Source organism: Strix uralensis, chromosome 3, assembly GCF_047716275.1.
Source record: "Strix uralensis isolate ZFMK-TIS-50842 chromosome 3, bStrUra1, whole genome shotgun sequence".
Classification (NCBI taxonomy): Eukaryota; Metazoa; Chordata; class Aves; order Strigiformes; family Strigidae; genus Strix; species Strix uralensis.
Window position 1 is genome coordinate 41,714,031 of NC_133974.1, and position 22,711 is coordinate 41,736,741.

General features: G+C 43.8%; 1 protein-coding gene across 5 annotated transcripts in view; it reads right to left on the reverse strand.

The window, feature by feature from the left end:
• Positions 1-22,711, reverse strand: part of LOC141940704 (gamma-aminobutyric acid receptor subunit rho-1) — a 33,307-nt gene that overhangs the window by 6,612 nt on the left and 3,984 nt on the right. For 3 of the 5 annotated variants that reach the window (XM_074862054.1, XM_074862052.1, XM_074862050.1), the window contains 6 exons: positions 11,621-11,674; positions 9,801-9,907; positions 8,379-8,446; positions 4,494-4,717; positions 1,597-1,679; positions 245-385 (listed from right to left, as the gene is read on the reverse strand). In XM_074862054.1, the coding sequence (XP_074718155.1) occupies positions 245-385; positions 1,597-1,679; positions 4,494-4,717; positions 8,379-8,446; positions 9,801-9,864 (580 nt within the window). In that variant the 5' untranslated portion in view covers positions 9,865-9,907; positions 11,621-11,674. Of the gene's footprint in view, positions 1-244; positions 386-1,596; positions 1,680-4,493; positions 4,718-8,378; positions 8,447-9,800; positions 9,908-11,620; positions 11,704-22,711 lie in introns of all 5 variants that reach the window. The other 2 variants (XM_074862053.1, XM_074862051.1) reach the window with 2 other exon arrangements.

The following is a 22,711-nucleotide window of genomic DNA, read 5'->3' on the forward strand; positions in this document are numbered from 1 at the left end:
CCTGTGCACTCAGAGAGTTTAATTCATGTTAAGCCTTGGTGAAGAGGGATTGTCTTTCCAGACTACATAACCATCAAGATGGAAGTCTGTGGTGGGGACAGCAGTCTTGGCATAGAAGAGAGGCAGGTCTGATGGGCCACAGGGAGCCCTCCCAATGGACAATCCTCCATGGCCAAGGTCGAGAGGGATGGTTTGCACCCCTTCTTCGCCCAGCCCACTCTCTGGCAGGCATGCTGGTACCCACCTGTACTGCTGTAAAAGGCGAGCTTTGTGGTGGTGTGAAACTCCTGGATCAGGAACTGGGACAGGGATATCCTCTCATCTGTTTTTAGGGAATCGTTCCCGTTCTTCCAGTACAGCATGAGGTCATCTTCAGTGTAGGCATCTAGAGGAGCAGAGCAAATCTCAGTGCAGTGCACCAAACCAGCTGCTATCACACCCACAGCCCAGGGTGTGCCCACACACCTTCCAGGCTACCTGTGAGGTCCCAGCTGAGAAAGCCAAATGCCATCACCTGGCTGAGAGTTGCCCTGATGATGGGTATGGTTGTGGCAAGGAGTGGACTAGCTCATTGTCACAGCTCTCAGGCCTGATGCCTGGTGCATTTTGTAAACCCTTCTGTTTTTCTAATCATAATTTTGCACACATATGTGTGTCAGGTAACCCACCACATTAGAACTTAAAAAACTGTCCCTTATAAATGTCCTAAAACCAGAAGCAAAGGAAAGGAGACTTAGAGGAACGAGCCTACGTGGAGTAATGGGAGGAACAATCTATCACTGGTCTGAGGCATGCAGAAGGAGAAGCTCTTGGGTAAAATTTCTGCCTGTGATGCACACACGAACATTACAGGTCTTGGTTTTTTAATACATGTGGAAATACAGAAATGTCAGTCCTTTCAGATGGATTTAGTAGCATCTCTTCCCATACAGGGAGAAAAAGATCACACATAAATGTATTAAAACAGAATTAAGGTTATAATTTCTTATTGAAGCTTAAGAAGGAGAAGAAAAAAACCTCCTAAAAAGCTAAAAGTATGTCACTGTATGAAATCTAGCCAATTTGTATATGTGTCATACTTGGGACAAAGGAGCTACATGTGGGTATAAGCTGGGTTTGTCTCAAATAGGCATAAGAAATGTAAGAAAAAGGTGATTAAGGTCACTGCCCCATCATGGTTTCTACACCATGGATGGGCAGATGATGCACGTGAAGGGGATACGGCCATTTATGTATGTGTTTGAGGGCACCTGGGCAAGCAGGTGCTGCTGGAGACTGCTGACCTGCAGGCAAGTGGCCCAGGGCCTCTGGGGACGGGGTGGCAGCGGGGCAGCCTGGTTGGCTTTCAGGGACACTGGCAAGGCAGTGCTCACAGCTGGTTTTTAAAAACACTGCATTGTTGCAGACATCATCTAATTCTAGTGAAAAATAATAAGCAGGGAGTTTTTCTTAGTGTTGAAGTCTGCTGACTTTGGTTAGAGCTCCCATGAATGTAGCAGCAGTTTAATTATCGGTATAATTATTGATGTAATTAAACACAGTTTGGGTGCCCACAGAGTGCAGCCCTTGGTTCCCCTACACCTCTGCTTTACTTACAGCTTTCAATCTCCAGGGAACACGTCTGTGTGTCCAGGGGAAAGCGACTAAAATCCATGTTGCACATGGCTGTTACTGTAACTCTAGGAATAATAAAAACCACTCAATTAAAAAATTGTCTTCTTATGTGACTGAAAAATAGTAAAGCTGTGAGTTTATTTTTTTATTAAGTAACTATCTGGCCAGAAACAGTCCACTGAAAATAAATACCTTCCACTCAGCTAAAGCCATTCCAATTTAGTTAAAGCCATTTCTCCTTCTCAGGAAACTAGTGTTAGAAAAGATGACTAGAAAGTAAGGCCATTACAAATTGCTCCTAGATGACAAAAATATTGGAGAAGAAAATGGCAAAGGGCAGAGAGGCACTTCTTCCTCTTTGACTATCAGCAAACATCTCTCTGTAGAGATCTGTGCTTTCAATGGATGCTTTGTACAATAAAACAATTTACATTTATGAAAGCCATCCTGGTGCCATGGGGGATGCAGGTAGTTTTTTTCCGCAAACCGTGAATTTGCATCTGCTCAATGAGAACCTGGTATACACATGGGTATCAGCCACCAGAGGGCAATAGGCAGTGCCTCGAGTTAGGGCTGGAGCTGATATGCAACAGAGACCGCTGAAACTCTCTGCCCCATCAATCAAAAGATCTGGTCTTGCTATAGTTTGATTATCTCATTTTTAATAGCATAATTTTGTGTTGGCTCTGGAAACATCCATAAATCTTGATTCAACTGTCTTGAACTCTAGGGAAGTAAATGAAGATAGAAGTATAAATCATAATGGAGAAAGAATTAATCACATAATGATAAAACCACAGTGCAGTCCCTTATGTTAGTAGTCCTGCATGTGTGGGTTCCCACTGATGTTGCTTTCCTCTCTGGATTTGGTCTTTGAGTGAAAGTGCTTGGCTCAGATTTGTTGTTTAGGTGCCAGTGAGGTCTACAGTGGAAGTCAAGGTCTGGCAAAAACCTTAAAAAGACAGACACCAAGAAAAAATATAATCTACAAGCAAAGGCAGGCAGGCAGTTTGTTTTTAAGGGGAGACCAGCATTCATACTTCCCCTGTGTTCATAAAGCACTCTAACCTGCAGTTGCCACTGAATAAACTAATGAAACTCTGCCAATTTGCTATTCAAAACATTCACCACCATTTTGTACAGGACAATAGTTTAAGCACAAGACTGCATGATAGGATCTGAGTAGTTTGCTATTCTTCTGTTCCCATCTGCTTTAGATAACCATAAATGCTTGCAATGCAGATGATTGTTACTATGCAACTAAATGAAAGCGTATATAGGCATGCATGCTATAGCTGACTATTATGTCATTTTGTTGTCCTTTTTTTATAGTACTAAGGACCTGAGCAAACTTTGCAAAGGTCTAAGGAACATCTGAACCTTGTCTAATATGCTGAGTGAAGAAAAAGCTCTAATAATGAGAAGGTAGATACTGTTCAGGCTGTGAATTACAATGAACAATAAGATAAAAATAACCAAGAACAAGAAAATTCTTGTCAAACTGATACCCCATAGGGAATCAAGAATTGCTTTGCTTGCCTTCCTTTCATAAAATCATAAAACACCTTGGCAGGCTGAGAAGTTGATCTCCTCATCCCATGTCAGGCTCAGCAATACTTCTGCCACTCCTAAGGCTGCTGTCTAACATGTCCTTAAAGACCTCCACAGAATTCTCAAGAAATGTGTTCTGCAACCTTATCATTAGTTATCTATGCATCTTGCTGATACTGACTTCCTATCAGTCAGATTTTCCTTTTTTTATGTCCTTCAGAATACATTACATCACCTGATGCTTTTTTAATTTATCATGTATTTTGCTATTTCATTGCTCTGGAGGTGATGTTGACATTCTTGCATTAGAATATTGTACAAAAATTTCCTCTCTAATAAGTTTTTATGGATCATTTGGCAATACTTCTTTTTTAATCGAATGGAGATGCAGCCAAGAAAAACAGAAGTACCAAATTTAGTTTCTTCCAGAGATTGACAGATGCTCCTCATTTAACATCTCCAACTAAGAAAGTGTTACTTATTAGAAAGAAAAAAATCCTGGTTTAATAATGTTCAGACTTAGGTCAGCAATGTTCCTCTCAAAGCTGATTGACCAGTTGGAAAATAAGGGTGAAAGCCAGGTTGGGATCACCCCTCAAACCAGAGGACAAAACAAAGTTTACCCAAAATGTCCCCCTCAAGGAACTTTCATGCATTTCACATGAAATGTGAGCAAAAAGTAGGAAGAGCCAATGTCAAGTGTTTGGGTTGCTCTAGCCATACATGTGAGTCACCAGGATCTATATACCCTTGCTCTGAAGCTTGTCACTTCACGTGCTGATGGATGTTTCATCTGTTTTGTTACTTATCATAAAGCTAAAGTTGCGCTCAGTATAATTTATACTTCTTTGAAATTACCTGTAAGAATAGAAATTGCACATTTTGCTAGGCCCAGAGACTGTTGTGTAGTGAAGCGGGTAACTAGAGCTGCTCAGGACTTCTGTTTATTACTAGGCATTGCCCTCTTCCTCAGATTGTGCCTTGCCTCTTCAGCAGTGCCCCATGGGGACTGAGCCCACTGGTTCCCTGTGAACTGCCCGAGCGACTGCTGCGTCTGGCCACAGCTTCCCAAGAGCAGGAGCAGGGGCTCACCACACACACAAGGCAAAAGGACACTGGTGGAACCAGCAACATTGGCACAGAAATTAGTTTCCTGCAGCAGGCACTGCACTTGCACAGGGACTCAGATGTTGGTGGATAGTCAGCACATTCATTCTTTTTTGTTTTTTTTTTAGTATGAAGTCATGCGAAAACACAATACAGGAATCAATTAAACCACTTTCTCTCTCACTCCACTAATAGCTCACATTGACTGAATGCGGCTTTACCTGAGGCTATAAAGTACCTTCCCATCTGGCTGGACCCGCAGCATGACGTTTTCTGTGGTGGTGTCATGGATGAAGGAACGCTTGGAGTGGACAAAGAACATGTCAGGGACCCAGATCTTCTTCACCAGCCTGCCATCAAAGGTCATGCTTTGGTTGTTGGTGCTGGGGAAGGACAGCCTCTCATCTTTCCAGTAGTGCCTCAGATAAAGCGTCATGGTGAAGTCCTGCAACAAACAGGTTTGTGTCACAACTTACACCTTATTGGAATAGCAGTGATTTCTCCTCTCTGGGACAAACCACGATCTGTAAAGCACCATCCCTGAAGGCACACCCACTCCCTGAACTGCAGGGAACATGGCTAACTGCAGCTTGTTTATTCCACAGGTCAGACAGACTTACTGGGTTCAGAAATCGGAGGCCATCCAGGTGGTAAATCCACCTCTGAAATGCAAATGTTTCATTTTGGTGTCTGCGAACCGCTCCAGGGACCAAAAGGCAGACATGTCGAGGCAGCAGTAGGCAGAGAGTGCTGCCAACCACTTAATCCCCCAACTAGATTATGCTGCGTATCTGGAGCCAACAGTGAAGAAGCATTTGCTGCCTGTGCTGCCCTTCACACTGCTCTGGAAACTGCCTTCCCCAGGCAGCTGAAAGAGCCTGCTGCAGTGGGAGCTCTTCTTCCAGCACAGCCACTGAAATCTCGACGTGGTATTTGACCAAAATGGCTTTCTTTTGCTCTTTCTCCCCACATATTGTACTCTTAGATCTGAGGCATCTGAGCTCTGTTGTATTTGGAGTCAGGCCCCAGAGGCACATAAACTTGGGTTTGCCTTTTTGATATTTCAAATGAAGCCTTCACATATCTGAAGATAGCTCACACACATGTTTATAAGCATGGTATCTCTAAGTGTAGCATAATATATTGCCCATAAACTGAGGAAAGTGTCTAAGACTGACCAGTCTGCCCTGGTGTCTGGGGTAGAGGAAGCCAGATGGGCTTTGGGTGGGGATTTTTGAAATTATTTGACATTTGAATTTTTTTCCACAAAACTTTCCAAGCATTTTGAAATATGGGTTTTCTGCAGTCTTTTTCCAGTAGAAGTGGTTTCTTAGTTGCAGTCTGTGCTATTATTACACTAGAGGCCAATATAATTTTTGGAAATGCTTTATATAGCATCTAACTGAAGCTCCCAAAGCCACTGCCCATGGAATTTCTTCTTTTTAATTTGATCCAATCTATAGCATTCTTTAACACCTTTTCCCTGTATTCAACTTTAAAGAAGATCGTTCTGGGAAACCTTTTACATTGACTCCTGTGTGTTAATGTGTCCTTTAAACAGTAGTAAGTTGACAGACAGTTGTTCTTCAGTGAGAAGTCAATGCTTCACTTTTTCTCATAAAGTTACATTTATGGTTGCTGTGGAAAAATCAAGTATTGTCAGCTTTCATTAGGAAAAATTTATTAATACTAGTTTTAGGTCATTAAACTGGGAACCACAATATTTTACAATGCATCATCTGAAAATCCCCCAAGCAACAACTATATAATATTTCCCTCTTCTTTTGGTCCATTTCTCAGAAACACTATTAGCTCTCCCATCATGTTTGCAAATGAATTTCCAATCCTCAGTAACAATCTGGTTTCTTCCTTCTTCCCATCTTTCCTCCAGATAAAACAGCTGCACATTCTGCAAAAGCTCTGTTAATTTCAGGGTCTCTGGCCCATAATAGATATTTATAAATTTTTACATTAATTGGCAAAAATAATCTGATTTGTGACATCTTAATGAAGTTTTATAATGTCCTCTATTATTTTACCATTTTCTTGCAAATAGTCAGAAAGTAGGAGAAAAAAAGGAAAGAATGACATATCTAACTCCTCAAGCTTAAATTTAGTACAGAGTGAATATCTCTGTCACTGATGTCTCTTAATTTAAAAATCAAGTAATGATCTTGAAAAGCACCATGGCCTTTTTCTATAAAGCTACACGAGTTAAAAAGAATCTATTCTGACAATATAACATCTTCTCCATCATTATTTTGCAAACAGCCAAAATTGACCCTGAATGTTTTTTTTACCCAAGGCTATACAGTGCTTTTCTCATGTTGCTGGGTGTTGCAGCATGATGTTACATGAGGAACAGGGGCAGTATTTAAAAACCAGGGGAAGTCATTCAAAATCATAATTCTTGCTTAAAAACTGAGCTGATTTGTTGGTTGGTTTGTTTTGTTTTTTTTTTTTTTTTACTTTAAAATCCTCTAAGTTAAATTCTTTCCCTTTGCTTTCAAGCCCCAAGGCTTTTCAGGGGCTTCACAAGCTTTCTCCTCAACCAGAAGGGCTGGGACCATCCCAGGAAAGGCCAAAGCTGAGACTCCCCATGGCTGGCGGTCAGGGTGCCAAGAGCACCAGAGACGGGGGGACAATTGGAGGGTTCCCCAGGGCTGGGGAGAATGTGTACCCTGATGTGCCTCAGCACTGCAACCCTGCTGTACCTGCAGGTGGTCGCTTGACTGCAGATATCCTGGCCCGCTCAAAAGCTGAAATAGCTGCAGTGCAAGGAGCCTGGCATGCAAGCGGGATGGCTGCTGAACACCAGCTGTGCTGCCACACTGCCATGTTCCTGGCTTTGACATGGGAGGAGGTCAGGTGAAGGCTCTTTAACCCCATGGCTGTTAATGAGGAGCACAGAGAATTTGGGGCTTTTGTGAAAGCTTCAGAGCTGTTTCATACATTTTTTGAAAGAGCAAAACATTTTGAAAAGTATTCTGACTGGGGTGTGATTTTTCCCTTCAAAGCAAAAGCTGAGTTGCTGAGAGAGTCTGGGGATCCTCTAACAGGGTAGGTCTGACAAACTCTGGGTTTTGAAAGGGTGAATAAAATTGGTGCGGATCTTGTGATGTACATGCAGGGCCATCTCCTGTTCCCCTGCTGTCCTGCTCTCCTGCACAGGCTGGTGTTTACATGTCATGTATGCGTGTAAAATCTTCCCATGGAAAATCTCCTGCAGAAATAATATCCTACTTTCAGCATTTTTTTATGATGAAAAAAACCCCTCCAGAAAAAATCATCAAGACTAAAATCTGCAACTCTTCAAGAGCATTTGAAAACTGACCGTTTTCACATTACTATAATTGTATGGTGGGAAGTGAAGGACAGAGACTCAGTAAGGAATTTAGCCTGTGCAGAGCACCAGCATTGGTCCTGTGTGCCCCTGAATTCCTACTTCAGCATCAGTGTGAAGATACAGGAAGAACCAACAGAGCTTTATGCTGGTCCCCAGCACACAAGAGGAGTGATGATACCGCTGTTAATGCACCGAAGGCAAGTTCTGGAGAAACGTCTCCCCTCTGAACTGGCTGCCCTGTCAAGAGCAGGTCTTACCAGTCTGAACCAGTGTTGTTCTCAGGATGGCTACATGGCTTCTGGTTAGGAGTTAGCTGGCTCTCAACCACCTCAGAACATGGCCAAAGTCAAACTGTGTCTGCAGTACATCAAAGTGCCTTAAAACTAAAACATTAATTGGTCTTCCTCAGAGCTTTTAAACGTGTTATCACTTCTCCAGAAAATGTAAAAACCAAAATCCTTTGGGACAATCTTGGCAGTGCTGTATAATTTTCTCCTAGAGAAAAGAAAATGTCAGATTTCTTCCCTCTGCTTCAAAGGAGATGAAATGGTAACGAAGTCAATAGGAGTAATTGTCGGCAGATTCAGATCAAACCCGAATCTGCCTCCTGGAGGCTGTGGAATGTCCATCCTTGGAGATATTCAAACCCCACAGACACAAACCCAAGCAGCCTGCTCCAGCTGGCCCTGCTCTCAGCAGGAGTTTGGGCTAGATGGTCTCCTGAGGTTCCATCTGACCTTAGTCCTTCTACGACTCTTACCATGTCCACCTCAGAAATGCTGTCCAGACTTTCAACTTGGACATCCACCCCAACAGGAATTGCAGGGCCTGGGGGAAAAGAATTAAAAGTATAAAGCACTCCTCTGGCTTTTGTATCTTAGAGATAAAAATAGATGCTCAGTCCAAAATAGAAAGAACAGTAAACCAATTTAAAGTAGAAGCAATTGGAATTCATAACAAAAACCTCCTAACAACAATCAAAATCCACAATAATACTGACCTATTACTGACTTTCTCTTTTTATTGTGTCATCCTACACATGTCCCTTCAAAACTAAAAGCAATTTTAATTATTATAGCTCTAGTGCTCGGGTCCAGGGCTTGCAAAATGGATGCCTGGCAGAGCATGCATTCACATGGAGAGCAGTGGAGGCACAGCTAAGGCAATGTGGGAGAGTTACTCCAAATTTTTCCCTCACTTCTGCTTCACTCACAGGCTAATAACATCCCTGAGAACTACTCTGTGTATTTGGCTTTCACATCACTCAGTGCACAGCTGTGGAGAAGACAGGGTGACGGGACGGGATGTGTTGCAGGACACAGGCATGTGCCACTGAGCCTGGGGCTCCCAAGTGGAAGGTTCCAACTGTGACCCCACATAATAGGGGTTTTGATCTTCTTTCCCTCCTCCAGGCTTTGACTACCCCCTCATATACCTCTGGCAATTACAGCCCAGGAGATCCGTCAAGACAAATAATGCTCACATTAGCGGACTGCTATGAAACTGAAACCTTTTTAAATTAATTGAACATGCTGGTATTTGGTATATTGAGCACTTAGCAATAAAATCTTCTTCCATCAGAGTATATAATGGTATCCTGGATTTGAATGACCATCTGTCAGCCAGAAAGGGTAGATAAATTACAGCATTCTCTAATCCGGTGGGCTGAAAGAAAACGTGTTCCACTTCATCTATTTCCCTGAAAGCTTAGGTTGCTTTAGCACACAGCCACAAAACTGTGAGCAAGCATTAACACATGGCAGACAAAATATTTTCCTTTGGGTTATAAATGAAATGGCCAGGTCAGTAAGCATGGTACAGGATTTGATTATGCACACACAGCACCATAGTAAGATGAAGTCTTAGAATTTCTCCATCATCTGGGAATAAACATAAGGTGTATTTGCAGATTTTTATCAGAAGTGTCACTGAATACCAGGAGTATTATATTGCCGCTAATCACATTTCCATGCCTTTGACTACCCTATTTGCTCATCCAAGGAAGAAGGCTATTTCAGTGCACACCTATCCCCCTCACTTATGTCATGAATTCACAAAGTAACAAAAATTAGAGACAGAAAAGGCTCTGCTTGGCAATCTGCTTGTTCACCTGAGTATGTGTTACAGTATAAAGAATTGACAGTGTAAAACAGGAACAGTGACAAATGTGCATGTTTCATACCTCCAAAACCTGGTCTCATGCTGAAGTCATGGTCGTCTATTCGCAGCAGCTGCTCTGACTTCATCAGGGGAGCTTTGGTGATGTCAGGGCTTCGTTTTAGGATTGGGCTACCAGGAAGAGAGAAGCACAGCTATGAGCCCTGAGCAGTGCCTGGGAGAAGTACGTGCCCACTTCACTCTATTACCCTTTAGATCATTTACCCCATAGACCATAACCATGAGATTTCTTGCAGTGGTTGGCAGTGTGTCATTAAAAAATGATTCCTGCACTAAGCATACAGCTTAGGCACCTGTGACAATTCTAGCATTAAGAAAACATTTGTTTGCTGACTTTTTGTCTCTGTAAAATTATTTCTGCTTATAGCACAGTTTGGAGACAATAATTCAAAAGTGTGGGCTGGAGGAATAGTGTGTGTGGATAAGTGGGGCGTGAGGCCGGGAATTAGGGAAACAATATATCAAATAAGCTACTGGCTGTTGCCCAGGAACAAAATGGAGACAGGCTGGGAACCAGGCCAGGAGTCAGGCCATCCTCTAACTTGGGATAAAATGATTAGCTCCTGCCCCAGATTTCTAGCAAGGGTAAAAAGGAGTATTAAAGACCTGGGAGGTCTCTGAGCATTAAGGAGCCTGGGAGGGTCATTCCAGAAGCTGTTGGAGTTGCACCAAATGCTGAGCAAAGGATGCTCTGCTCCTCCTCCACATCCAGGGTGCAAAATGCTGTTCAGCGCCCCAGTGCTTTGGCTGGGATGGTGGTGGCAGCAGCTCCTCAGTTGCTTCATTGTGTAGGTGAAGCCTTGCTTCCCTCAGAGCCAGCTGCTTGCCAGCTGCTCAGGTGGCAGGAGGGCTCAAAAACGGGAGGAAAGATTTTGCTGGTTCTCCATTTGAGAAAAGATGGCATGCTCAGAGAGGCACTTGTCTGAATACACACAAGACAAGTCAAAAATAGATTAAAGGAGTACAGGACAACAAAGAAACTTGATGGGGAATATGTTCCTGAGATAAAGCTCCTCCTAAATGAAACTGCTTAGCCATGCTCTACTTCTCACAGACTAGTGGGCAGTTGTACCATGAGAAGCCAATAAAACAATCTCCTAAAAGAGACCAGTGATGTTATCAGCAACTCTTCTCTTAAGCCCAGAGCTTTATCTGGACTACGGAGTATCTTAGGAAGATGGCCAGTCTCCATTTAATAATTTCTAGGAGTGGCAAGTTGTCTACCTCCATCAGTTAGTTCTTCCCTCCAGAATTATCCCTCAGACATTTTAAAAGGTGGCTCCTGCTTCTGCTTTAGATTTAATTCAATTTCTGAAAGACCTGTGGCATTGTGAGTGTGCATCAGGGAAGGTTTATTCCCATCTGAGACAGGGAAGCGATTTTAGCAGGTCACTGGCAAAACCTTCAACATTTATGAGCAGGCTTGACTGTGCTCAGAAAGACGCTTTCTCCCTGGCAGTAGCAGAGGAAGGGATGAGCAGTGTGATGGAGAGCTCATGGAGGGCAGTTCAGGTCTGCAGAAGGGATGCTCAGAGGGAAGGCGCCCACTCACATAGCAAGGGCAACAAAAACTGTGCAGCAGCACAATGCGAAACCCAAGGGACTGTGACAAATGGCCATGGCATCACACCTCACCTCTATGAGGGTGTCAGGTAATGTGGCTTCCTCTGGAGCCTGCTGGATCCTGCTAATGGTATGACTCCTACCTAGATATGACTGGCATGCTCGAGTGGTGTCCCCTTCCCCTGCCACAGCCTCAGCCCAGCCACAGGGATGTGGCCAGTGGGGCTGGGCCAGCAGCAGCCGCCGGAGGGTTTTGCCTACCTGCCTTGCTTGTGCACCTCGCCACGGGCCTCCCGACGCTGCCGCTGCGGCTGGCTGCACGGAAACGACAGGAAAAGGGAGAGCTGAGACGGACAGTCATGGGCGTGTGGGTGAGGACATCAGGAGGGAAGCGCGGTGGGAAGCACTGGATGCCCGCACCGTTACCTTCTGTCACATGTGTGAAATGGCTCTTACCTTTTTTTATCGACCTTTTTACTGAAGGCCGGTGTCAGGCTGGGCATGGTGGAGGGTGCTGAGGGTGGGGCTGCCAGGGGCTTGTGGCTGGGACAGGGTAAAAAGGAGGGGAGTGATGATTTTTGTGTGGTGGGATGCCACTGGTTTTGATTTCCTAACAAAGGACCCAGGCAGGCAGCTCACCTCCCTGCTCCTGCAGCCATGGACAGCACCTTCAGGGGCTCTGGAGAGAGGCTGTGCTGCACAGGCTAAGACAGGCTGCCCAGGAGCCTCTGCCAGCAGGGAGCACAGCCGTTACATCTGCTCACCAGAGGCAACTGGGTATTTTCATGAGATGAAAATCTTTTCAAAGTATTCCAGGGGAGAAAAAGGCCAAAAACTGTGGAAATATTTGTTTCTGGTTTCATAATATCTCCCAGCTGGGTGTCAAGAAAGCTTCTCTCAGGTGTTTGGCCAATGTTTTATTTTATCATTAAAGGAAATAATATCGCTTTTAGCAATGTAAGTGCTAGCTTGAGCAAAAGTAACATTTTAAATATTTAACAGTTCTAACTCATCTTTAATTAAAAGTGAAAAAAAAATAGCTTCTCTCTGTAATAAACGCTAACTCTAATTAACTCTACTAATGAGACTTTTTTACCATTAACATCCATTTCAAATCCCTCTGTAGTGATTTACAGCTGCAAAACTCCTTTTGCAATAATGAGTGTCACCACCCAAGCACCATCGTCCCTTTGGTGGGTGGTGGTCGAACCCCAGGCCTCACAGGACGGTTTTTCCCTGGGCTGGGAACTCTCTGAAAGCCGATGGCATTGGAGGGAAATTCATCTTTCTGCTGCCACAGAGAAGCAGATAATCTCTGCATCGCCGAGACTAGGGGTGGCCACACTGGACTATATCACTGACTCGCCCTGAAGCAAAGTGTTGGCTGAGTGGAATTGGGTTTTTTTCCAGAATTTGCTCTGTGCTTCCCAGAGGGAGGGCTGGGAATAAGCCCACAGGCAGCCCACTGTTTGGGGGAGCCTTGGGCCATGCAGCACCATTGCTATCGCAAGGAGCAGCTTCTCTGGCACTGCTTAGACCTGGGCATCATGCAGCAAAATGCACTTGCAAATGCAAAATGCACTTTCTGAAATCTTCTGCCTTGTTGATACGCCCTTGGGCTGAAGCTGACATGTCTTGCTGCTGCCTGCTTTTCATCTGCTGTCTGTCAGGAAGTAATTTCACGTGTTTGGGGGATAAGCAGATTCTGGTGACAAGCTGACCTACTTACATGACTTTAAAGTGCCCTAGTAAACTCTTGGCTGTTCAGGAATAATGCTGGTATTCAAAAAGGGATGAAGTAGGCCATGTTCTTGCAATTTCTAATTTTCATTTCTCTTTGTAGAGCTTACCTAATGCTTCATGTTGGCTCTGGCACTATCCTGCTTGTTGAGGGAGCCTTCAAAGCATGACAATCAAGGATTTGTGGACAAGTACACCCTGCCCTCTGCACCCAGCAACCCTGGGTGGTTCCTCTTATTTCTTCCAGGTGATTCTCCACTGTGTCTAAACTAAATTTTATTTCCTTATCACAAACCAGCATAAAATGTCCCCCATGCTCCAGCCACCACAGGGGACTGTGCTCATTTGTGCTTCGGTTCAGCTCCTTCACTTCTTTTGACAGTTCCATTCCCCTTATCACAACTCTGAGGTTACTGAGCATCTCCCACTTTCCTGACCCCTCCTGTGGCAGCAAAACATCTTTACCTGTTGCTAATCATTCCCCAGTTACTGTGATTTGAAACCCCATTTCTTTCTACTTAATAAATAGCTTTTCCAGTCTGGTTCCGGGTGCTTGCTCTGCTGGCTAAGTGATCAATGGCAGGTCCATCACAGGACCCCATTAGCCTGCCCATTCAGGCTGTGAATCAATGGCAAGCTGCTATGGCTTTCTCTTGCACATCTGCTGTCCCTGAGCATTTGTGGCTGACAGCCACACTGAGGAGATTTGGTCTAGACGTTGCTCCCAGATTGTTCAGTGCCACTGTTTGCTACTGTGGCCATGCAGTGTGACAGTGTTACTCCTGCCTTTGCTGGAGTGACAGGCTATCTTTAAAACTAATCGATAACTCCTGAGGTAAAATCTACTGAATAATTAACCTTTTTTTTTCTTTCCAATGTCAATATTTATCTCTTAACAGTTACAGTGCTGAAAGGCATTTTTCATGGCTCATGAAGATCACTGAGATGCTTTATGAAAAAGCAATAATTGGAGCAGAGTGGAATTTATTCACAGTGTTCCTTGTAGAGTAGCTCTCAGGCCCCTGATGGCAGCTGGAGTGATGCAACCTCTCCAAAGCCATCATTATTGCCCCAGATCCATTCATTGATTCAAGGGATCAGGAGATGCCTCTGCCCCAAAGGCTGAGGCTTGCTGGGGCTGGGGGGAAATGAGGTGGCTGAAGCTTAAGATATCTAGGGAAAAAATTCCACCAAAAGCAGATTTTCATCACTATTGCTACAGACACAAGGCAAAAAGCAGTTTCTCTTTCTCTTCTCTTCTCTAGCCCGAGGTTTATTATGGCACTTACAGTCGCTCCAACACAGCAAAAAGACTTGCAGGGTTAGGGATAATCTTATCTGATTTTCAGAAGAGACAGTCCAACCATGGCATCTGAAGGTCCCAGCAGGCATTTCCAAATGCCCAGCTTCACAGGACATGTGCCAGAGGAGTGTCAGGTCCACACTTGCATTGAGCACCAGAAAACCCACAGTATTCTTCATCTTTGAAATAAGAGCTTTTGGAAACAACCACAACAAATGTGAGAGAAGTCACTACCCATCTTAAAATTTTAGGTTGTAATTACTTATGCAGCATACACTTCCCACCTATAAAGCACACTCTCTTTTATCTGTAGGAGGCAATATACTTGTAGTAGACAGTGACCTATTTTACACTCTTATTAGGATAATCTTACTAGGATCTGAGAACATTTCTTCCTTGAGGAGTTAAATCAAGATACAGTTTCAGTTCTTCAGGAAAAAGCAAGATCCACTATATTTTCCTCAAGAGAAAAGCAAAAGTAAGTTGCTGAAGTAATGGAGGCAGATTCATCCTTGAGGAACGGTGCTGGTGGGTTTGGCAGACTGGGCAGACTAACGTTATTACCAGATTTCATTAAATTCTGGGACAGTCTGTTCTCTCCTTCCCTCATAGTATTCTTAGGTCTGCAAAGAGGATGGCAGATCAGAGAAGAGATGTCAAGATCCTGACTCAGGAAATATTGTTGAGATGTTGCTGTGGAATAACCTCTGTCCCTTTGGTTACTTGTGTCATCAGCAACATTTTGGCCAGTGGCTGTGGCTGCAACTGACCCCAGACCTCTTTCTCCGGAGTGGAGGTGCCTGCTGTCCCGGGGAGGCCTGGCAACCGGTGGCTGGGGCAGAGACATCCGTGGTGCTGTTTCCTCTCTGCTTATCTCATGCTTGGGTGATGCCTCCACCCCTTCTCCGGTGCAGAGACTCTGGACTCTCCCCCTCTACCCCTCTGAAACTACCATGTGCTTAATTTTGTCAGATACAAGCTCTGCAGCTCATGTTGTGCTGCAGTGCAGCTGATCCACAGCCTCTGCCAGCACTGACGCAAGGCAAGGGAGGGTGTGGAGCTTGCTGAGACAGTTTTCACAGGACTTTTAATTGAAAAGTAATGAAAGTGATGTAAACTTCCTCATCCCTGCTAGATATGCCATGGCACTCACTCTGGGCTCCCCATCCCTGGGTGGACACTGGTGGGCAGCTTGTGTGGTGCCTCCCACCCTGCAGCCACTATGCTGCAAAGCCTTCGTGCTCTGCTGGGCAGGGGAACGGCAGGAACTGCATTCTCCTCAGTCTGCACGTAAAATTATGGCTGGGCAAGGCCCTGATGAAATGCTGCCCGAGGCAGAAGGACCAGGAGAGAGCAGTGGAGGCAGTCCAACTCCCTGCAGGGGACAAAGCCTTGGCAGGGAGGACACAGGAATGGCAAAGGCATATTGGTACTACTAAAAAACTGTGAGAAATGTAAAGATCTTATTAAAGACCTATGCCTAAATATTTGACTAGGTTTTGTTTCTCCCTCTGTTTTATGACCACTTAGTGACTTGGGTTCATACCACATCAGCATCATGTTAAAGGCAGAAACCAGGCCAGGGGTGCTTGGGCAGGGAATGGGGGACAGACGGGAAGGGACTGGGGATGGTATGCACATACAGAAGGTTTCTGCAGAGAAAAAGCGTGGCAGAGGTAAAGAGAGCTTGGATCTGCAACAGAGCCTATGCATTGGGTGAGACTGAGGAGAAAACAGGCTGGATAGGCAGAGGTGGAGAGGGAGGGGAAACACTGGGTAAGGCCACAGGAAAAGATGTCAGAAGGAGAAGAGAGGAGACATCAGGCTCAAACAGAGCCTCATCATTGTGTGGGATGACTCCTGGGGCATGAACACCCTGGACAGTCCTGAATGAGTAGGGGTGTCCCCTCACCACAGAGTGGTGCAGGACAGAGATGCTGCCCAGCCCCTGGAGATGCATGAACCTAAAGAACCTCCCAGGTTGTGTCCCAAAGGAAGGAAAGAGGTTTTGGGGCAGGGGGTTCACAGAAAGTTCCCCCATAACATGCAAATGAATTGGGAAGACCTTTTCAGCAAGTAGTAGATGCTGGTGAACCAGCAGTGCAGCAAGTCTGGGTGAAGACTGAGGGGTAGTCCAGAGCCCAGAGAAGTGCTTTGCAGGAGGAGGAAGAGTGAGGTAGCTAAACAGGGAGAAAAACTACCCAGAACTTGAGGGAGAAGAGAGAAAACTTCCAACAGGAGGAAGCTGCTTTTATCCAGAGACATGCACTGCAGGAGACACGATCCGCTGTGTAACATACTAATTCCCAGGGATAATGTACCATAGAAACCCACTAATTTGTACTCAAATGCTACAAAGCTGTGATCTGTAAACAAGCCACTCAAAACTGAGGAAAAATAATCACAAAATATATCTTATCTTGGCATTTGGTAAGCCCTTGTTTGCTTGTAATTATGTTGGGTCATGTGTCCTTGTGATTAGTAGGTTTAAAGATGGTGAAGAAAGGTGACCCACTGCTATTATAGGTGGTTAAATCTATGACAAGAAGTGGGGAAAGAGCACTATTTTTGACGTTCACATCACAGTCATAACCAGTGGGATTCAGAGCTGTTTTACCATCTTATTTTTGAGTGATACAGAAAATTCAGTGAGAACCCCATTTTAATCCAGTATTATTTGAATCTAAATCAATCTCAGAATGCAAAATATGCAGAGGCAGGAGACATATATGCACCCTTTAAATTTTGCACTTCCTTTGTTCTTTGTCTGGACACAAACACTGGCAAAAGAAAAAAAATAAAACAAACCTACCCATATTGATTATTGACAGAAATTTCATGCCACCTGAGGTCTTGGCACTGTACCTGATGTTGCAAAAATGACAGTGCCCCTGTGTGGCAGAAATGACATCCAGTGGGTGTGTCTTTGTTGGGTTTTGTGTTACACAGGTTGAAAGGAAGGGTCGGAGGGAGCAGAAGGAGAATGACTGAGGTCCATCCTGCCAGTTGAGGAGGAGGCAGACATGGTGCCAGGGCTCAGCTAAGTGGAAAAGAGAAATGAATGAAGGGAAGGGGAGCAACTAATCGGGCAACGCAGAACGTGGTGAAAGGTTTCATGTCTGTCCCAGTCTTCAAAGAAAAGTTAACTTGTAAGCAGATGTCAGTTAGCACAGTGCAGATCAGGGAAGGGCATGTTAAAGACTATTTAGATAAATTGGAGGTATTTAATTCAACAGAGGCTGATGACACTTCCTTGGGAGCACCGGGAATACCAGCTGTTACAGTGTCTGAGCTGTAAGCAGGTACCTCCGAGGACTCATCACAGGCGGGTGAAGCCCATAAGAGAGGGTGAGGGTGAACACAAAACCTGGTTTTAAGCAGAGGACAAAAGAATGATGTTGGAGTTTTGACATTTGGAAAGAAACTGGGACAAACTCGTGATCCGATTGTCTGCTCCCCCAGGGATAACGAGATTATAAAGATCACTCAATGTGAATCTTTGCAATAATTGACGTCAAACCAGTCTAATGTCCTTTCTGACAGTGTAACTGGCTGCCTTAGTGTAAGCAGGAGGAAAAGTAGATTGGAGTGAGGTTTTTAATATTTCATTACTAAACTAGGGAAATACGGTTGAGATGAAACTGTGACTTTGAGCATGGTTGAAAGACCATGGTCAGAGTAACTGCCATTAGTTTGCTGTTGAGAGACATCAAATGACATCTCACAGATTTCATCCTGGAAACTACTAGTCAATATTCTCAATAATAATGCAGGTGACAAAACTATAAATCTCGTGCATGACAGCATGCTTGAAAGAGAAACAGACATTTTGGGGTCTAGGATCAGAATTCAAAGCAGCCTCAACACATTGGAGAAAAGGTCTGATGTAAATAAGAACTTCAGTAAAAGAGAATACAAAGAACTGTGTGGAGTACAGAGAAATAATTGTACAAATGCAGAATGGGAAATAACTAGCTAATTATCAATACTTGTCTTAGTTCCTTAAAGCAATGAAAGCACTCTATCTTTGTAAGGGCAATCAAAAACATCGACAATCAAGGAATTTGTTTGCACTGCAAAAAATACAGAATTGTAACAATTCTGCTGTTGGGGCAACGTTAAGAAATATTCATATTGATACAGGACCAGAGACAGATTTAAAGTAGATGAACTGAACTGTAACAAGTCACCAGGCTTTTTACCCAGAAGAAGGCCAAATAAGGAACTGTTGAACCAACTTTTAAATTGTCCTTAGTGTCACAGACGTGCAAGGTCACAACTTCCACTTCTTTGGAAAAAGAGCTACAAGCGGGCTCTGAGAAGCTACAGACTGCTCCACTGGTCAAATTAACTAACAAAGACAGTAAAAACCACCAATAGGAGGCACCGGATAAATATAGTATATATTGCAGAAGAGTGAGAGGTAGTTTGACTTTTCTTGAGGGATTTTATGCACTATAAATATAATAGACTTCTCTAAAAAGTTAATGACCTTGTAGATGCGGAAGACCAAGATGACACAGTGGACCTCAATTTCCAAAAGGGTGTGGAGAGGTCCTTTCCAGTGACTTGTAATCAGCCAGTCAGAAAGAAAGAATTTCCCTGCATTTGAATGGTTACAAAATAAGAAACAGAGGAATAAAGGAGAGTTTTCTCTGTGAAGAAAGGCTTTCAGTATAGTCTCATGAAAATCTATGATAGGATCACTGTTGTTCAATAGCTTTTTAAATTATTTGGGAGAAAATAATTATGACAATATTTACTGAGAATATGTAACTGTTCAAGGTAGTCAAAATTAGAATTATGAGTGGAGAATTACAGGAGAATCTCATGATACCAAGTGACTTCAGAAAAATTCAGAAAAACATACGTTGTTTCATACTTTGTATTTTTAAATTTTTCCATTGAGCTTTCAGAAACAATGTTAAGATAGTGATGGGCTCCAAATCAACTGTCACTGCTTAAGAAGGAGGTCTCGGTATCATTGTGGCTATTTCTTAGTAAACATCAGCTTAATGCTCCCCAGTGTTCAAAAAGACAAACAGTTGGGAATGGAGCAGCAAACCAAACAGGAAGTATTTCAATGCTATTAGTAATACCAACGCATCTCACATATGGAATGCCCATAGTTGGAAAAAACAGAGCAGAGCAAGGGCTTGGAGGTGGGGAGGGCTTCCAGGCAGCCTGAGCATGTTTCTCTGGGTGGGAAAGGAGACAATGGTCAAGTGATATGGTGCAATGCTATAAAATCAGGAGTGACATGGTGAAAGTGAACAGGAATCTGTTGCTCAAGACTTTCCACAAGACATAACAAGGAGAAGAAATTTGAAAGGAAGTACACAAACATGGCATGTCATCACACTGTGAAATTTACTCTCATCGAAAGCTGCAAGTGCTAGAAACACAAATGAGTTTGGAAGGTGACTGGGCAGTGTTTAGAAGACAGACCAGCAGGAGTATTTCAGATGTGAATCCAATCCCAGAATCAGAAAATCAAACAGTTTGTATATACTCAGAAGGGAGGAAACTGCTTTGCACAGTCTTTGGGTTTGTTTGGTTTGGGGGTTTTTTTGCTGGGCTGCAGATAAGATTTTAAAGCGTGCTACGTCTCCTCATACCAGCTCATAAAACACATTGGAGTAATGGTGGGCTGGAAGACAGTATGAAGCTGCTGATCCTAGGTAAGTTACATGGTGGCAACGTTGACTGGAGATTTTATCGTCAGTGGCCCAGTAAAGTGCCACAGTACATGGGTGCATGAACATAGCAACAGAGGTACCAGTAGAGACTGTTCTGCCATGAATCACCAGAATAAAGATAGGAAGCTATATGAAAAATAAACTCTAGAAAGGATGAGAGGAGACTGGTGATAATGATGAAAGTAGAAAATATAATTTTCAAGCATCATCATTTGCAATAGTAAGCAGAGAGAGGACACTTTTGGCTGGGTTTTGCGAAAAAAACACAAGATTTCCAAGAAAAGTGGTCATGCAGGATTGAAGTTGAAAGAACAACAGGGGTGGAAAGGCAAATGAGAGAAATAGTAAAGCAATAATGAAAAATAAGTTAATGTATAACAGGATATAGAAGATGAGCATTGTTGGAATTTCTGGAAAGTGGAAGAAGAGGTAAGACAGGCAGCAACAACAGCTGCTGGAGTAGAGAAGGAAGTTACAGAATAATATAGAGTTAAAAGCAACAGGAGAAAACTTGACAGAGTTGTGTGATAGGGGCAAGACAAATGAGGCAGGTGAAGAGGAGGGCAGAGAAAGGGAGAAAAAAAGAGAAACAAGTTGGAGAAGAGGAGGAACCTTGAATGGGGGAAAGAAAAGAAGTGAAGGAGATGGAAGTGAAAGGAGGAAAGGGAAAGGCAAGTTACAGGGGGGATGGAGAGACACCAATTGCATTGGTCTGAAGCCCACACGGGGCCTCTTTTTAGTCTCCTGAGACTCAGCACTGGTGTGCAAATGGTGTCAAGCCACAACAAAAACTGTCGATCCTAAAAAGTAGCACCTTGGGTGCTGCAGGTGCTCAGGGTTCCACTGGATCTGGCTCGCTACTGATAATGTGTTCCTATAGGCGATGCTTTCAACGGGCATTTTACAGGCTTATTTATCATGCACTCTGAAGATCTGATCTAAAGACAGCTTGCATTAGTAAGCTTTGTTCATGCAAATAAATGGTTTCAGGATCAATCCTGAAGATAAGATACAAGAGCAATACTCTAGGACAAGAGAATGGCTTAAGAATTGCTGGGAGGTAAAGGAAGAAATCCTGTTAGGGATGAATTTATAAAGCCAGAGAAAGCATTGGGATGGGAAGAGCATAGGAGCTGCTCTACATGTAAGAGGCAGCCTCAGTGAGGGTACCAGGATAGCCACATGTGATTTACAGAGTGCAGACAGCTCACACACAGCATGGCCACGGAACAGAGGAGCTGACAACACAGAAGTCCTATCCAAATTCAACAAAAGCAAGGGAAGGTAACTTTGATGTTGCAAATGTTCAGTATGAAGCTGAGTCTTTAAGAAAGGACTGGGCAGGAACCATGGCCATAATGATGCAGGGTGGCTCCCATCGCTTAGGAAGTGTCACTAATTGTAATAACACCGGAAAAAGAGAAAGATCTTTGGCCATGAGAAAGACCCTGTGATAGCAAGCCCAGGGCTTATTGTAGAGGATGTCACTCAACTGCTGTGAAATATAGCTCTTACTGACAGAAACATAGACAGGAGCTCTAGAGGAGCAGAAAATGAGTTGCTATTTGGAGACCAGAGTGAATGGCCAGGGAATGGTAGGGACACGACTAAAGACATGAAGCAAGTCTCATAGCTAAGATTAAACAAACATGACCCATAGATCTTGCACAGTAAAATCTCTTCTGTTGAGAGTTGGTTATAATGCTGTCCAGGGAGATCTTAATGTTAAAAGAGATTTTTTTCCCAGCAGTTAGGTCTGGCAAAACAACCTGGGCTCACCTGCAGGCCTGTTCTTTTCCTGTTGCTCATCCTCTCTAGCAGCTTCTGCAAGTCTAATTAGCAACACAGGCTTTGGCCCTTTTGTTGGCATAACGATGTTGTGACCTTTAGTGACTCTGTATCCTTCTAGTGACCCCTGTGCAGCCTGGTGGCTTTCCAAGAGCCTGAGCAGTTGGGAAAGCAGCAGACAGCCCTCTTGCCGGTGCTCCGGATCTCAGCTCCTTCCTGTAGGAGTTTTGGCACTGTGGATTTAACAGGAGCAAAAAGCTTTGCAAACCCTGCAGGATTTGCACATGGCTGACTGCAAACTGCGAACAGGTCTGCAAGGTGAGAAAGGTTTTATTTTTATATTGCTTCTCTTTGAAGTGAAATTCCTTCGAGGTGATTTGTTGTGGAGATTAGCAAAAATAAGTAGTTGAGTCTTTGACTGGCACACAGACATTTTTACAGCAAATTACAATATTGGAGGGCTCTGTAATAAGTCCCATGCAATAAAGCTATCTACTTTGCTGCTTTCGCTGTGACTGTATGCATACGTTGACCTACACTTATTTGTCATTTTCTTGTCACACTCTGCACTGTGTCCCAAAGCCTCATTAGATTTATTTAAGAAATTATTTGGGATCTTTTGTGAAATTCCTGTCATGTAAACCCAGTCCCCAAAAGACCCAGGTGTATGCATGAACTCTTATGGGGAAAACCATGCCTGTCTGCTCACCCTTCTTCAGGGCCATTGTGTCTCATGTTAGAATGGCTGCCTTGGGGTACCTGTAGCACCAAAAATTGTGACAGAGAAGGTATCTGACCCTGTGGCCCCCATTCACCCCATCC